At 41.5% G+C, this 16,740-nt stretch overlaps 1 protein-coding gene across 23 annotated transcripts in view; it reads right to left on the reverse strand.

The window, feature by feature from the left end:
• The window catches only part of RIMS1 (regulating synaptic membrane exocytosis 1), a 233,230-nt gene that overhangs the window by 139,444 nt on the left and 77,046 nt on the right, over window positions 1-16,740 (reverse strand). For 12 of the 23 annotated variants that reach the window (XM_028722747.2, XM_077926251.1, XM_077926230.1 and 9 more), the window contains exon 2: window positions 7,214-7,427. In XM_028722747.2, coding sequence (XP_028578580.2) covers window positions 7,214-7,427 — 214 coding nt within the window. Of the gene's footprint in view, window positions 1-6,216; window positions 6,229-7,213; window positions 7,428-16,740 lie in introns of those variants that run through there. The other 11 variants (XM_077926252.1, XM_077926250.1, XM_077926249.1 and 8 more) reach the window with 2 other exon arrangements.

Genomic DNA, 16,740 nt, shown 5'->3' on the forward strand with positions numbered 1-16,740 from the left:
ATACTAACTTTCTTCCCTGCTATGCTAAATTAACACAAGTGACCAAGAGATGAGGATGAGTAAAACCCACTCTACTTCCATCTTGAATTCAATTATGTATCTTGCATTCAGTTATTACAATTATTGCTCTAGACCAGGGATTTCCAAACTGCGGTCTGCAGAACAACAGTGGTCCGTGAGGCTTATTCAGCTGGTCTGTGGCATGTCCATATTAAATATGCATTTTGATTTTTAATTATCTATTGCTTATTTTATTGTATTGTGGTTTAAATTCTATGGAATTCAAATGGTGATAAAAGAAAACACAAGAAAGAAAGAAAGAAAGAAAGAAAGAAAGAAAGAAAGAAAGAAAGAAAGAAAGAAAATACCATTAAAAATTATACAAAGCGTGTTCTCCATAACAGAGAGCATGTGTTGCGGTGGGGGCCTAAAGGCCACCCCACTGTTGGGCAAATTGGCCACACGCTGCAATTGGGCAAGGAGTGCTGCTGGGGAGAATGTTATGTTGCTAAATGGTGGGACAGGTCTTAAATACAGGGCTCGCAGCCTGGGGCTTTCTCTTGGGCTGCGTGCACCGGATCACCCGCCTACCCTCCCTGAAAAAGTTCATTGCTCTCTGACCTTGCTATGTCTGTCATGGGGTTGTCTGCCGTTGGGGCAGAGGCCTGGTAGGAATTTTGTCCATTCGGCTGATTGGTTGTTGCCATTTGGTTTTTGCCTACTGCGTAGCAAATCGTCACAACTTGTAAGGTTGGCGGTTAGACACTGGTTAAAATTGGTTGGTGGAGGGGTAAGTGCCTACCCCTCCAATGGTGGTGCTGCATAGGGAATTCTGTTAAAGGAATCCAGGGGCTTGCCATCCCTTTCGTCCTAGTCCCTGGCATCGGACTTGGGCCGTGCAAGCCCCAGGGGGCATGAGGGTGAGAGATGAGGGACTGATGCCCAGCTTCATTTCTCCCCAATATGGTTCTCCCTGACTGGTTTTCACTGGAATCCGGAAGTCAGTTCTGTCCCTGGGGCAAGTACATAGTCGTAACCAATGCCTAACCACTTACATGTGTGTATTTAAATAAAGTTGTGGCCAAATTCATGCCAAAAACCTTAAACAGAAATTGATGTGTGAAGTGTGAGTTATTGGGGTGGCCTGGGGGACCTCGAAGCACAACATCTAGCACAGCACATTACAATTGCTATAGCAGGCAGATAAATATTTAAGTAATGTGCCAAAACCTTGAGTAATCTTTAAGGTGGTCTGTAGTGGGGAAGAGTTGGGAACTTTTGCTCTATCTTTTGGCCTCACTGTAAAACCAGGGAGGGTGGTGAGTTTTTACCCTATACAGTCGTACCTTGGTTCTTGAACATCTTGGTACTCGGATGTTTTGGCTCCCGAACACCGCAAACCCAGAAGTGAGTGTTCCAGTTTGCAAACGTTTTTCAGAAGCTGAACATCCGACATGCTTTCCGCGGCTTCTGATTCAGTACAGGAAGCTCCTGTAGCCAATCAGAAGCTGTGCCTTGGTTTTTGAACCGTTTCAGGAGTTGAACAGACTCCTGAACAGATTAAGTTTGAGAACCAAGGTACCACTGTACAATCTTATGAAACCACAGATATGTATGCCACAATAAACATTTTTAGCTAGGATAGCCACATATCACCAAGAGAGAGGACAAAAGAGGGCACAGGTTCACAAGCATTTATCATATCCATAGGTTAAAAAATCAAATTTAGAAATAACAATTACTATAAATAGAAACACAATATTTCTCAGCATAGTGCAGTAGGCTAATGAGATTATTTGCATGCTTGCTCAGTCTACTGTTCAAGTTAATTGTTCAAGGTGTCTGCTCTGCATTCTGAAAGTTATTTATCAATAACCCATAGTTGGACTAGTTTAATAGAGGACCATCTTCGGTAAAGAAGGACACATGGCTATTCTTTTTGAACAAACTCTATTCCTTTGGAGTTTGTCACATCAGCATAAGTCATTGCTATGTAATCCAAATAACTGATAGCTCACTAAGTCTAAGTAACCCTAGATAACCAAAAGAGATAGTAGTTCTCACAGACTATTTGCTGTGTCATTTTTGACAGGTTATTTAAGAGAAGAAGCCAGGACATAAAGCTAACTGGACAGAAGACTAACTTGACTGCTAAGATCCAACAAGAGGAGCAGCACTTGCATAGCTGGCTGACACTGTACCCCCTATGTTTGGAATCGCCACATTCAATCATTTGTTATGGGGAGCTTAGGGCACACTACTCAAGAAGTGAGACAAGAACTTATAGAGGAACAGGTACAAGAAACTCCTGACTCAACCTGGATACAGCTCAACCCACCTAGCATGACAGTTTCCCATTTCTGGTTTACTACTTCCCCAAAATGTTTTATAAGGTAATACTGTTATTGCCATGGCTTTCCAGTTTCTATCATTCAAAACGAAAGAACTGAGTTTGTTAAGACCTCCTAGTTGATAGAAACAATCAAAGTTAAGTGGGAAATTCACTACAAAAGGATGCCCATGAAATGATCGCTTCTATTTCAAATAAGATCTCACACCCTCCACAATATCTCGTGTGATTTTGGAAAGATCCTGGTGGAAATGGGCAGGCGACACCTCAGGGGCTTCTGATGCCCGAGGCAGCTGCCTCACCCTGCCTAATAACTGCACCGGCCCTCCCTCTCCTTGCACTTCCCCAAAATCTGCTCCAGATGGTTGGGTAGAAAACAAATACAAACTTGGCAGGGGCACACAGGGGAGGAGAGGGGGAAAAGTTCTATTTCACAAGCACAAGTCTTTGAACTAATCAAATTGTTGCATACAACCCAAAATTTCCAAAGTCTATCTCTGAATTCAACACATTTAAAAAATGCAAAACTTTGAAAGCAGCAACACTATCCCTATAGCTTCTCTTAGCATTTGTTTGACTATCTGTAGAAACTGGAAATAATAATAATAATAATAATAATAATAATAATAATAATAATAATTGGTTTAGTTGAATGCAACACTAAGATATGGATCAGCAGAAAAATGCTGCACAAAGCAAGTATTTTCCAAATACTATAAGGCATGTATAACACATACAGGGGAAATATATTTTATCTAGGACACAGCAGTACTAAAAATACACAGTTTTAATCCTGGATGAGGATTAAAGTTCTTTATAACAAAAAAGAGAGAGAAAGAACAGATTACATCCATCTCTAATAATCATGTTGTTTTCAGGAAATTATTCTGCTATTATACAGGTTCTCCTTAATAAACAAAAACTGCAAATAAATTTAGCCAGTAGTGAATATTGAAAAGTCTACTCATTTATCAATCTAACAGCGGAATCATAGCCATGTCTACTCAAATATACATCCAATTCAATTCAGTGGGGCTTATTCCCAGGTAAGTTTGGCTGTATACAGTGGCCTGGGATTAAGCCCCATTGAAGCTAATGGGATTTACTTCTGAGTAAACATGCATAGGATTACACACACTGTAATCTTATAATGGCAAATGACATGGGAAAATGCACATTCATGTAAATTAGAAGTGGCCAGGTTTTTTTCTCCAGATGATTAAAGTGGTGTTCCTACTCCAGAGACAAAAGAAATAAAGTGATATTTGCTAGCCATATCCAACACATAATATCTTTGATCTCATCTTGCTACAGCATTGCTATCTGCACAAAGTACAGTCATTTCACTACTGATCAAATTGATGATCCTTAGCACTTCTTGCTAACTTCTAATTATGAAGCCCAGACCTTCACATTAACCAAAAAAGGAGCCTGCCCTTTGGCCAGCAATGATTGCATACATGCCCTAGAGGTGAGCAATCAGAAGTCACATGCTTCAAACAAGTAGTCCAACTCAATTGTTTGTTTCATGCCCCTTAAACAGCATGGTTGGGTCCCCAGCCTGGTGTCACAATTGACCACATTGTACAGTATTATCTTTGAAAGCTAAACACGTTTGGAAACCTGGGCGATACTTATCAAACCCCAAGAGGTGATCCGTGTGCAAGCTCCCTTTTAAAGTGAGGCTTCTCACCATCAGAGTGCACATTTCTAGAGCCACGAATGGATCAATAGCCAAGATTTGCCGCTGGTTTTGAGACTAAAGCCTTGACCATCTGGGCACTGATTAGATGATGGCATTTGGATTTGTGCCTTTTCCTCTCTCGGGACACTTTCGTAAATACAGTGACTATGTTAGCATCTCAGAATACTGTGGCCTACAAACTATTAATTGTAAATCACTCTGCTTAAGACAGCAAAACAAAGCAGCACATTTTCAGAGGCGCTTAACTGAATAGCATCAATTAATACATTCAGCTGAACAGGTGTGGCTTGACAAGAGGATGTCTTAAGGCAGAAGTAGTCAACCTTTTTATATCTACCACCCACTAATGCATCTTTCTTGATGGTAAAATTTCCTTACCACCCACCAGTGCTCGATGGAAGGAGGATTCAGCTTATGCCATAGAAACGCCCCCCCTACTGCCCACCTAGAATCTTGAAACGCCCACTAGTGAGCGGTAGGGACCAGGTTGACAACCCCTGTCTTAAGGCAATGACGTCTGCATATGTACTGAAGATGTAGGATTGCTACATGTAAAGGAAGGAAACTGGTGGAGATCTAAAAGAAAAGGCGTCTAGGCAGATTCTGGTTAGCAGAAACAGCTCCAAGCACTTGTCCAAAGTGAAGGTGATTTAATGCGCAGTATATATCCAAATTATTTTAATACCAGTAGTTATTAACTCCTTGCAAACATCAACGTATGTAGGTTGGGATCCAAAGAACCCCTTCAGTGCCTTTCACGTGTATGCTAAGTGATCCTGTTCCATCTGCCACGACTGCCAACAATATGTGTGTTGAAGAGAGCATCTGAAGCTGCCTCAAGTTTTGGTGTTGTCTTATGCGTACTTTCATAAAGAAAGGCCCAGATGCACCAGTGTTTCAGTGGGTCCTCATTCTAGTTATTCGGCTGTGATCTCAGAGATCTCAGTTCATTTCAGTTAAACTGGCAGCCCAATCCTAAATATGTTTTCTTCAAGGATTAAGTTCCACAAAGCTCAACAGGTATTGCTTTCTGAGAAGTATACTTAGGTTTATAGCTCAAGGTATATACATTCATACTTTTTTCTGTCCCAAATTTAAGAGGGGGGAATTAATCTGCTCCTGGTTAATCCCTAAACAGCGTATATTTTCAACTTCCAAGATGCCATGTTACACAGCAATGGTCTTCCATGGTAACCATTTTCTGCGTTTGGCCAACACATATAGCTAAGAAATTTGGCTACTAATTTAGAATGAATAAACTGACTAAAATGAAATGCCCATCTTCTGAAAGTCCAACCACTCCCTGAACCTTAAAAAGGGATATTAGTCCTCCCGCACAAACTGCTATTCACATTGCGTCAATAGAACCTGAATTCTTTAGAAGCTTCCCAGGAGCTCTCAAAAGACGAGTTGCCTGCCGTAGTGACTAGAATGGGGATGGGGCTGATGGGAGTTTTAGTTCAAAAACACTTAGAGAGTTGCAGATTCTCCATCTTGGTTCTACAGTGTGCACTCAATTTTCATGAGGCATCTTCATTAACCTTTTAAATTTTACTTTCCCCACACCAACAGGCATATTGAGGAAATAAGAAAGGTGATTTTTAAACATTCATATTACATGCCATATGATTTGCAGAGAGAGTAGATGTTTAGAAGTACATAATTGGACTTTTCTTTTAAAAATAATAATAATAAAATAATATTGGTTAGATTTCCCAGAAAATCTACCTTAAAAAAATAATGTTCACAGTGTAATGGTTTGAATATCTATATATGTGATTTGACAATTAAAGTCATTTACAGCAACAAAGTTAAAAACCGGAATTAGATATCTTTCAATTTCACAAAGAAATAACTTTACTACTATTCCCTGTCAAATTATGAATTTGATATATTGATTTCCTATGTAATGTAAAAAGAGGTTGTAATAAATAAGATTTCTTCCTCCCAAAGCATTACCTGCATGTTCTACTGCTATGAAAAATACAAATTTATAATAGGAAAAGCTGTTTAGCTACTGTGCTTAAAATTTTGCATATATATATATATCCTCAGTTTAGTATCTGGATTTTACAACCGAACATTTAGTCAAAATAATTTGCATTAATTGGTTTCACATAAAGAACACTGTAATAATATATGAAGAAATATGGATTCTAACCACTTTGTCCTCCTTTGGGAAAGCATCCAGGGAAGCAGAAAAAGGAGAAAAATATAAAAGAAAGAGAGAAAAGAAAAAGGAGGAAAACATTAATAGGCAGATATAAACAAGGCAATTCTTGTGTTCCTGTAAGCATAAGATTTACCAAAAATGAAACACAGCACGTTTAAATAAAAATATCTATAGCACCACACACATATGGGCAGATACCTGAAGGATTTTAGCAGAAAATAAAATAAAAAATAGTGAAATGGATACATCAGGATTCAATACTCCAGTTTTGATGTAATAGCTGAGATCCAAAGGGCTGTGAGCAACTGGTAGTACTACTACCAGTACTACTGGTAGGAGGAATTAAAAATCCACAGGGTGGAAATGGAAGCACTTTCCCCTCACACATAAGAATTTTGGATTGTTTCATCCCCACTAGAAGCAATATGGCTCCCCCATTGGACTCGGCAACGTGTAAAGTACAGTGGGTGGTCTCCAGTGTCGTCCTACTCAGTGTACATCCATTGAAATGAATGAACACCACCAACTTAGGTCCATTAATTCCAAAAGGTCTGCTCTAACTATTACTTAGTTGTGTATACAAGCATGTGACACTACTTTCTATAAATGTCATTGGCAACTGCACAAGAGCATATACAATTTTCAGGGTGTATAAATCAAAGTAGCTTTTCTACAATACTAATGCAGAATTCCATGAGAAAAGCATTATTATAGCTTGTCACTGTGTCTGTCACAATCATTTTCAAGTGAAAAAAAATAATAGGTCCCCTCTTTTATTTATTTCTGAAATTGATTTTGCACAAACAAAACATGGAGCGAGGAATTCTGAAAACAAATATATAGAGTGAGCAAAACAATGAAGTTCAAGGAGTTGGGGTGTGGAAATAAGAAAAGGAAACCAATGCCAAAAAAAAATCTGCACAGGTAGGATGTTCTAGCGATGGAAATCAACATTGCTTTGTTTTGCATGCAGTAGAAAACTTACATTGTTTGATCGCAGAGAAACACGTCCTCCACATCTGGCACAAAACTTTGTCCGGCAGTAGGAGCATAAATGGCCACAACCATCGGCAAACTTAGTTTTGTGACAGATTCCACATGTTGGCGCATCGTCCTTGTGCTCTCCGTGGTAACGGCGGGATTCCTCACCTATTTTTCGGACTTGCTCTTTGTAACTTTCAAATTGTTGGTGCAATCTTCTGTAAGGAAAAGAAGGGTTTTTTTATATAGCAAAAGCACCAAGACAAGCTCACCCATCAAGTGCCTAGCACTAATCCACACTATGTGTGTCTTCACTCTATTTGCTAAACAGAAGCATGAATACAGGTGCCACTCTTGATTATTTGAAAGGAAAAACGAACAGTGGGATTATTTATCTATTTATTATGCACACTTCACCCTGAGGTACCAGCAACTTAAAGCAACTTTTAACTGCTCATATTGGTTTCTTTAACATAAGCCAAGCAAGCTGCTTTTTATGCAAACAATTACCAATAAAATCTCCTATTTCCAAAACAAATAAAGGTCACTTATAGATTTCAGAAGAGTCCCAATACTGTGTACGACCAACACAGATGCCTGTGTTTTTGCCAGGACGTAGAAACCTCAAAAAAGTTATTTGATAATAGCAAATGCCATACAAAGAAAAACCCTTCCTCTTCTTAGGTAAATTTACCTGAAGTCATTGTCCAAACTGATTATTACTTTCAATTTAATAAAACGTAGGTTCTCTCCCCTTAAAGATTTTCATAAGCGCTCTGTCATAATTTCATCCATAACATTTTCAAAGTGAAAGCTGTCACACGCACCACCAGTCTCACTCGCCACTATGTCAAACAAAATTTTAAAAATGTATAACAGAATAACACGCTTTTCGATTTAACCCATTAACTGCTGTTATGGCTGCAACCAATCATAAGCTGCAAATTGCAAGCCGTCCAAAAGTTCTGGAAGAAGCACTATCATATGTGCAACTGTGGATGAAAATATTTAAGTACAAGTGGCTCTTAAAACAAAGCGATGCAGTGTGTCTCTGCCCTTCTTGCAGCTCCAGCCAGCCTACAAGAGCCTTGCAGTGCGGTTCAGATCTCAGGGTGGTGAGTGGTGGTGAGTTTCAAGAATGGGGAAGGTATAAAGGGCACCTTTTTTCCCTACCCCAGGCTTTCCTTGTTGTGCTGCACAGTTATACAGGGTTGATAGAACCAAATCTCGGCAATTTGAAATTATAAATCAGGCATAGGCAAACTCAGCCCTCCAGATGTTTTGGTACTACAACTCCCATCATCCCTGACCACTGGTTCTGTTAGCTAGGGATGATGGGAGTTGTAGTACCAAAACATCTGGAGGGCCGCGTTTGCCTCTGCCTGTTATAAATAATATTCTGAAGATGGGAAAGCTATCCCTCCACTTTATTTACATCTTCTCTCTCAATCCATTTGCCCTGTTGTCATCATCTATCAGGCAGGTTTTGTTTTTTTAAGTCACTTCCTTTAATTCACAAACTTTTGCACTTCTGTACACCTAGGTAGGGCATCCCCCCTGTATGTATGCAGAAGTGCCTGCCTTATTTTTGAGAGGCTTTCTTTTTGATTAAAACAGTCGCCCAGCAGATGGCACCAGAGATTGCAATTTCACATAGCCATCATCTGTTCAGTTTTAAAGAACTGAGGTTTCCTAGAAGCAAGTGCCTTTAATTTTGTGGTAACAACGGCCTTATCTTCTGTTAAAAATCTCTCTTTATAAATGTAAGAATATTTGTGTGCATGAAATGAGTATTTGCCTGTTCATTTGTCCGCTCAGCTTGTGACAGGAGTGTGCAAAACGACAGCTTCTGTTCACAACGAATCAGTCAGGTAACCACCATCATGTTAGGATATTCACAAGGAAACCAGATAGCCACAACCAGGCCCTAAGATCTAGTATCTGGTGCATTCCACTGGTGTACACAGAAGGAACCATCCCTAGCATTTGTTTTCCGTTTCTAATTTTACATCAAAACCAGCCTTTCAATATAAGTCCAGCCTGGTGTAAGAGTTTCTATAGGAGGAAGAAAGACTGAATGAGATACCCGGTTTTTGTGGGGAAAGTATTTTTATAGTTCTTGAGCAGAACGAAACACAGGGAGCAGATGAAGAGCACAACTTCTACAATGTTTTGTGAGTCTCTTTGCATATAACAATAGTTCATATTAAGCCCACTGATGTTTTTTGGGACTTGTTTACATAGCGAATAAACAATCCACACACAAAGGCTGACAGATCTGCAAATGCTGAAAAATACCTAGTTGGTGTAATGGTTAGAGCCAACTGAACTGATGAGACTCAGGTTCAAATTGCCACTGAGCCAGTCACCATCTCCCAGGCTAACCTACCTCAGAGGGTTGTTGTGAGGGGGGGAAAGCAGAGAGAACCATCTACATTCCCTCAGCACTTCCTTGGAGTAAGATGGGATGAATATATATGCATTTGACACAAATTGTTGCAGAAGCCACCAAGTCAATTTCCCTGTCCGTCCATGGAAAGATTTTGAGCCCTGCTGGTGACTATTCAGCTGGAATGACAAAGCACCCTTAAGGGCACCTTGCTCCTAAAACATGTTTTGCTTGAAAATAAAAGCCCTCTTCAGGTGTTCTCTTAACACATTGCACTCTGGCTCAGGGAGGGCAGCAAAAGAACCAATGTGATGTAATGGTTAGAGTGTTGGACTAGGACCTGGGAGAACAGGGTTTGAATCCCCATTCAGCCACGATGCTCACTGGGTGACCTTGGGCCAGCCGCCATCTCTTAGCCTGACCTACCTCACAGGTTTGTTGTGCAGATGCAATGCGGAGGAGGAGAACCATGTGCACCACTCTGAGATCACTGGAAGATAAGGTTGGTATATAAATTAATAAATAAAATAATAAGAATGGTGAATGGCCCTCTCTCACATGTTTTACTAAGCAGGGCACCAGAACACCTGAAGATGGTTTTAGTCCCATTAATTTCCAGTGCATTCAGGACAACTGATGTTATGTACTGAAGTTCTCACCCTGGGCCAGCAGGGGGATACTGTAGATAGTTATGCAAATAAGGGATCGAAAGTGACGTTCAGTGATTGGGTAGTTTTAGAAAATTGTTACAGTTACATTGTACTGGAGCTCTATATAAGCAGGCTGACTGAACCCTTCAGTTCAGTTCTGTTCTGGCCTGTGAATAAACAAGAGCTGTTTGAAGAATCGCTGTGTCGTCTGATATGTTCACCCACAACTTAACAACTGATATGATGCGAGGAAACTATAAAGGTCCCTAGGAGGCCTTGTAGAAGTCTCTCTCTCTCTCAGCCTTACCTGCCTTACATTGCTAAGAGAAAGATGACACTCTTAAAGGTGCTCTGAAAGGGCTAAAGAAGGAAAGAAGAACAATAACAATATTTCCAAATGTGCTTAGGGACTGCAGCTATTGGTTGAGCTTGAACTGTATTCATCTCAAGAGCAAAATGGTGGCACCTGTTCGCTGCAACTACACTGCTGCTGGCCCTGCTATGGCATTGTGAGAGGGACTTACATGCGCAGAGCATTCCGGAATCAGGCATAATTCCAAAAGGTCCACTTCTCACAATTATTTAACAAGATATGGAAAGGATCAGCCATAGGAGGTACACAACAGGTTTACAGCAAAGTGGGTTACTGTTGAATTTCACTTTTGTACATCATCTCAAAAGCTGCAAGCGAACATACCTATTGAAAGAAAAAGGCGCTTCAAAACCCTGGTGACTCAAGAGGCACAACTGGACGATTATGAGTCAGTGATTTATGATAGCTAAAATAAAGCAAGCTAAATATGCAAGCTTCCCACTATTATTCCCGAAATGATCGCATGCAGCTGTTCAACCAGGAAGCTTCTCTCTGACCAAGCCAGCAGGAACTATTACAGCCATTCTTGTTCAGCTTGAAGCTTTTATATCTCAAAGCTGATGAAACATTTCTGAAAGTTCCATCGCATGCGGTTTCTTTTTCCCAGGCCCAGAGACTGCCCACGTTTCACTATTGATTCCAGCCACGCACTCCTTAGAAGTCTCAACTTCCGAGTTCAATGGGATTTCTTCCCTACATAAAGAATCAGAATTTGATTAAAAATAGCTGGCAGAGGAAAGACATTGCCACAGGGGAAACGACAACTCTACAAGAACCTAAGAGGCTTGAAACTGGATTGTCTGTGCATAGAGAACCTCCTTGGTTGTGCAATACCATTAGAAGGACCTGCTTCAGCATCTACACTCTGCTCATTGCTATCCCATACTGCAGCTGACTGCCAGCATCTAGTGTGGGGAACCAGAAATGTTTTGTGGCTCTTAGGAAGTGAGACCTGATAGGCGATGTTGTAATTCAGAGTGCTCCTGTTAAGGGTTCTAGCCAGCCAACCACACCTGTTTTCCAGGACACTCTATTCCATTCACCTGCCCTGGGGGAGAAAAAGACTGAGCCAACGAGCAACTATTTCTATATTGCTCATTTCCCATCACATAGTTGCCAGGTTTTGAACAAGTAATCAAGGAGAAAGGGGAGTTAAAGTCACACATCAGGGCAGCCCAACTTTTCACATCAAGTGGGCCGCAAGCAGAGCTTTCCAAACTATTCATGTTGGTGACGCACTTTTTAGACGTGCATCATTTCTCAACACAGTAATTCAGTTTTACTAGCAAACTGGAGGCTAAACTAACCCCTTTCCAGCCCCAGGAGGAGCACAGGGAGCATTCACATGACACACCTACACACTGCGGCCAACACACTAACATGTCACAACACACAGTTTGGAAAGCTCTGGCCGCAAGAGGACTTTGATGTGGAACCTGCAGGCTGCACACTACCTTGTCACTTGGAGGGGGGGGAACAAGGCCAAAATTTGACAAACACACCCCACACCTTCATTCTGCCTTCCCAAAGCCAGCTAAGTGAGGCATCGGGCTTTGGGAAGGAGGCACAAGGCTCTGGCAGGATCCTAAACCCTCCCACCTCCTTTTTAAAGCTGGGTGAGCACTAACTGGACTTTGGGAAGAAGGCAGAAGGACTCTAGGATGCTATCAGAGTCTTCCCACCTCCTTCCCAAAGCCCAGCCCCTCGCTTACATAGCTTTGGGAAGGTAGCAAAGGGACATGACATGAAATGCAGCCCAAGGGCCCCACATTGGACCACCCTGGTCTAAGTCATACAAAGCCTTTGGAGTTATTATTCCATTCGGGGAGACTTGATTCCTAGCAAAATACGAGAACAAGTTTTATGAGAGAAATAAGCAATAATTTTCTGTACTGTAGGATAAAAATGGAATTGTTTACCAGTCACAGCAAGATCCTGGATAGCCTTCTAGTCCCTGCTGGTATATATCCAAGTTTCTAGTCTGTGCTTAAAATAATGATTCCGATTATTATTTTTTAGAAGTCTGAAGAAGTCAGCAGTCATATAAAAAAACCCCACTAACCTAACCATCTTATGCACATTTGGTCAAAAGCGAACCTCTCACTGCGTTCCGCGGAACTTACTTCCTACGTGAATCCGTATCAGCCTTTAGAAAATCTTCTAGAGTCTTGATAAATTAGGACCATATAATCCTGACAACCCACAGAGAACAAACCATCAACCTACTAGGGTTGAAGGACAGGTCAGTTTCTGCACAGAATAGTTGGTTTTGGGGTCATTAGGAGGTACTCAGTGGTCTACAGGCTGCCCACCACTTTCCTGGTCCCACTTTCTAGGTTTTTAGCTGCGTGCTGAAGCATTTGCTGAGAGCAGAGGGACCCAGCGCTAAGCACACAGGACTGGCAGAGGACTCCAGGTGGACTCTCCTGCCTTGGAGAGGCTGGATGGCCATCTGTCATGGATGCTTTAGCTGAGATTCCTGCATTGCAGGGGATTGGACTAGATGACCTTTGCATCCCTTCCAACTCTAAGATTTTATGATTCCAACCCTCATTTGCACCCCGATGGTGTGTTTGTGTGTCCCTCCATTGGTCTTCCCATTCCTCTTCTGTCCACTGAATGTACAAAGTGGGAAGAAGTGCTACTGGTAGGACTCCCCACCGTCTGCCAGGCCTTCTAGGGGCAGGGCTGCATCCCAAGCAGGTCCCACTGCTGTGGTGGGACACCTTCAAACCCAATGTGCCCCCTCCACCTCCCTCCACCTAGGTACTGTGTGCAGCAGTGATGTCAATGCAGCAATATCCTTATACAGTGGTACCTTGGATTAAGTACCGTATTTTTTGCTCTATAAGACTCACTTTTTCCCTCCTAAAAATTAAGGGGAAATGTGTGTGCGTCTTATGGAGCGAATGCAGGTTGCGCAGCTATCCCAGAAGCCAGAACAGCAAGAGGGATCGCTGCTTTCACTGCGCAGCGATCCCTCTTGCTGTTCTGGCTTCTGAGATTCATAATATTCTTTTTCTTGTTTTACTCCTCCAAAAACTAGGTGCGTCTTGTGGTCTGGTGCGTCTTATACAACGAAAAATACGGTACTTGTTTCGTTCCGGAGGTCCCTTCTTAACCTGAAACTGTTCTTAACCTGAAGCACCACTTTAGCTAATGGGGCCTCCCGCTGCTGCTGCCGGAGCACAATTTCTGTTCTCATCCTGAAGCAAAGTTCTTAACCTGAAGCACTATTTCTGGGTTAGCGGAGTCTGTAACCTGAAGCATCTGTAACCTGAAGCGTATGTAACCTGAGGTACCACTGTACCAGATCGGAGTATTTGCCCATCTAACTCAATATTGTTTACTTTCATGGGCACTGGCAGTAACATCTTTCCAAGGTCTCAGGCAGAGGTCTTTCACGTCACCTGCTACTTGAGCCTTATAAATGACGTCTAGGATTTAAACCTTTAGCATGTGATCTACCCATTATCATCACATCAGAGCGTCAAACCATCCTAAATTCCAAATATTGCCATTGGAAATGGACTGCAGAGGCAAAAGGCCACCTGCTGTGCCCCTCCAGAAGGAGATACTGAATTGTTTGTTTCAACTCGGCTGAAGTTAGGCTCCAATGCTAACCAAGCAACTCCTGACCATTCTCCCCCAAAACTCTACATTGAACCATCAGAATAAAACAGGCAATACTCTTGATAACTGGATTCATCTCAGTTTAAAAGCTAATGCTTGAATGGAAAAAGAGGAAGGTTGGGTCATATTAATGGATATAAATAATAAGCTATTAGCACTTCAAGCAACAGCTAATTTAAAGTCCAAGAGGGGTTATAAGACTTTTTATTATGCATCTTGAAATTTGCATCTGTTTAATGCTTTTATTATCCTACCTGCTGAGGACAATTTAATAGACTGCATAATGGCCCAAGTTAACTGCCCTTAGAAAATATTTTGGTTGGTTTCCGGTGTTCCAGAGAGCTCCTGCACAATAAATGAATATGTTGAGCTTGTTTGATTAGCCCATGTCTGAAACTCCTTTCCCCCTTCCCAGTCACAGTAACAGCTAAAGCTTATGTAAAGCTGTTACTTGAGAGGGGCTATAAGCTCAGGGGCAGAGCATATACTCCTCATGGAAAGGGTCTCCCATTCAGTCTCTGGCATCTGCAGACAGGGCTGAGGAAGACTCCAGAGAGCTGCTGCCAGCCAGAGTGTGCAATACTGTGCTAGATGGACCAACAGCCTGACTCTGTGAAAGAATCCCCCAGTAAGGGGGGAACGTATGAACAGGGGGACAGATTCACAGACACTGCATTAAAACTTTAAAAAGTGTGTGTGTGTGTGTGTGTGCGCGCGCGCATGAGAGAGAACGGGAGATATGCCCATTCAGAACCAATTCATTTCATAACAAATAACCACAAGTATGACCCATGATTCTTTTCCTGGAGAATATTACAACTTCCAAACATAACTGGAAACATGAAGGAAACGACGAGACAGTGGTGGTTAGCAAGAAATGCCAAAGTAATATAAACCTATTTCTCAGGCAAGTGTTTGGTAAGCAGGTAAAATGGATTACAGTTTTGGGCATGGCAGCACCTAAAGGGGGAAAAAGGGGGAACCCGCATCCAGGTATATCAACATATATTAACAGGTCAGGGAAATATATTACAATATGGGACGAAATGTAAACAGAATGCGACAATGAAGTAAAATAAATAAATTTTAAAATGCGTGTATGTTTTGTTATCAAATAATATAACTTAAATCTGTGTCTGTGGAAGCACTCAGGTATGCATCATACACCAATTCACCATTATTTGAAAACCAGTTGACCTAATTCAATTGTTTGGCTGCAGAAACTCTTCTGCATGCAATCTCTGATGCCCCTCCCCCCATTTATTGGCATGCAGAAACCTGATTGTATTGGAACTCAAACCAGCCAATAGATTTTTTATTTTTTTATTTTTTTTACAGATGCACATCTAAATTAGAATTTTGAGGAGGTGTATTACTGACTTATCATTTTATGTTAAAATATCATTGAGCTGGGAGTTAGCGTTCATTTAGATGTAGAAAAGCAGCTATGAACAATTTAAAATTAAAACAGCCAAAGCCAAATATAGGCCGCTAATTTCCTTTTTTTGCAACAAGCACTGTCCATAAAACCCGTCTAAAAGAAGGGGGGGGAAAACATCTGTTGGAAATTTCCTTCACAGAAGATTTATCAGGATTTAGAAGGAAAAACATTATTGTCTCCACCAGCCAATCAATGTTGAATTCTCAGTCTTCCCTCACCCCCCACCCCCATGCAATATGAGACAACAGTGTTAGCAAAATAAGAGTGCTTCAGAATGTTTGGGAATCAAGAGCACTGATTAGCTTGCGAGGAGGCAGTGATTTGTAATATAGAGAATGAGTACAAAACCACTCAGTGAACATTTTGTTGCTGGTACCGAGCCATAGTCAACTAACAGCTGCAAACAAGTGTGGAAAGAATGAACATAAACACCAGCAGCGTGGGCTTCATTTAAAAATAGTCATAGCAATCGAACCACTTGATCCCAGATAACCTCCCCCCCCCCCCGCTCGTTTTTGATATTTTTGTTTCTTTCCCTTGCAAAATAATTATGAATGGGACTTTGCACTCTGCTGCCATAACTAGTGAAGGAATTTGCCATTATTAACACATCAGTGGCGGCTTTTCCCCTCCTCTAAGGGTGTCTCTCATCACATACCTAATGCTTTTGCCTCTGTCAAGGCTTGCTGCGGTTTGCAAATGTCTCTAAGTTGACATAAACATACCTTTGGGATGTGGTCGTGTGTACAGTGGAGTCGCATCATGATTGCATCTAGCGTACATGAATTCAACTAAACACACTAATTATTATTATTATTATTATTTATTACTTTTACCCCAGCCATGTGGCCGCGCCTCCCCAGCCACACTCTCCCCCCCCAAAGCACTCTACCACAGGACATCTGCCACTGCAGCTTCTGCAAAAGTTCCTTCCTTCTACTAGGATCCCACCCACCAGTTTCAGGTTCCCTTCCAGATATTTCCCGCTGCCTCGCCAGGATTTGCCCACCTTTGCCTGCCTCCTCCCTCCTCCCTTGTTTTCTAC

This window comes from Podarcis muralis, chromosome 3 (genome assembly GCF_964188315.1).
Source record: "Podarcis muralis chromosome 3, rPodMur119.hap1.1, whole genome shotgun sequence".
NCBI lineage: Eukaryota > Metazoa > Chordata > Lepidosauria > Squamata > Lacertidae > Podarcis > Podarcis muralis.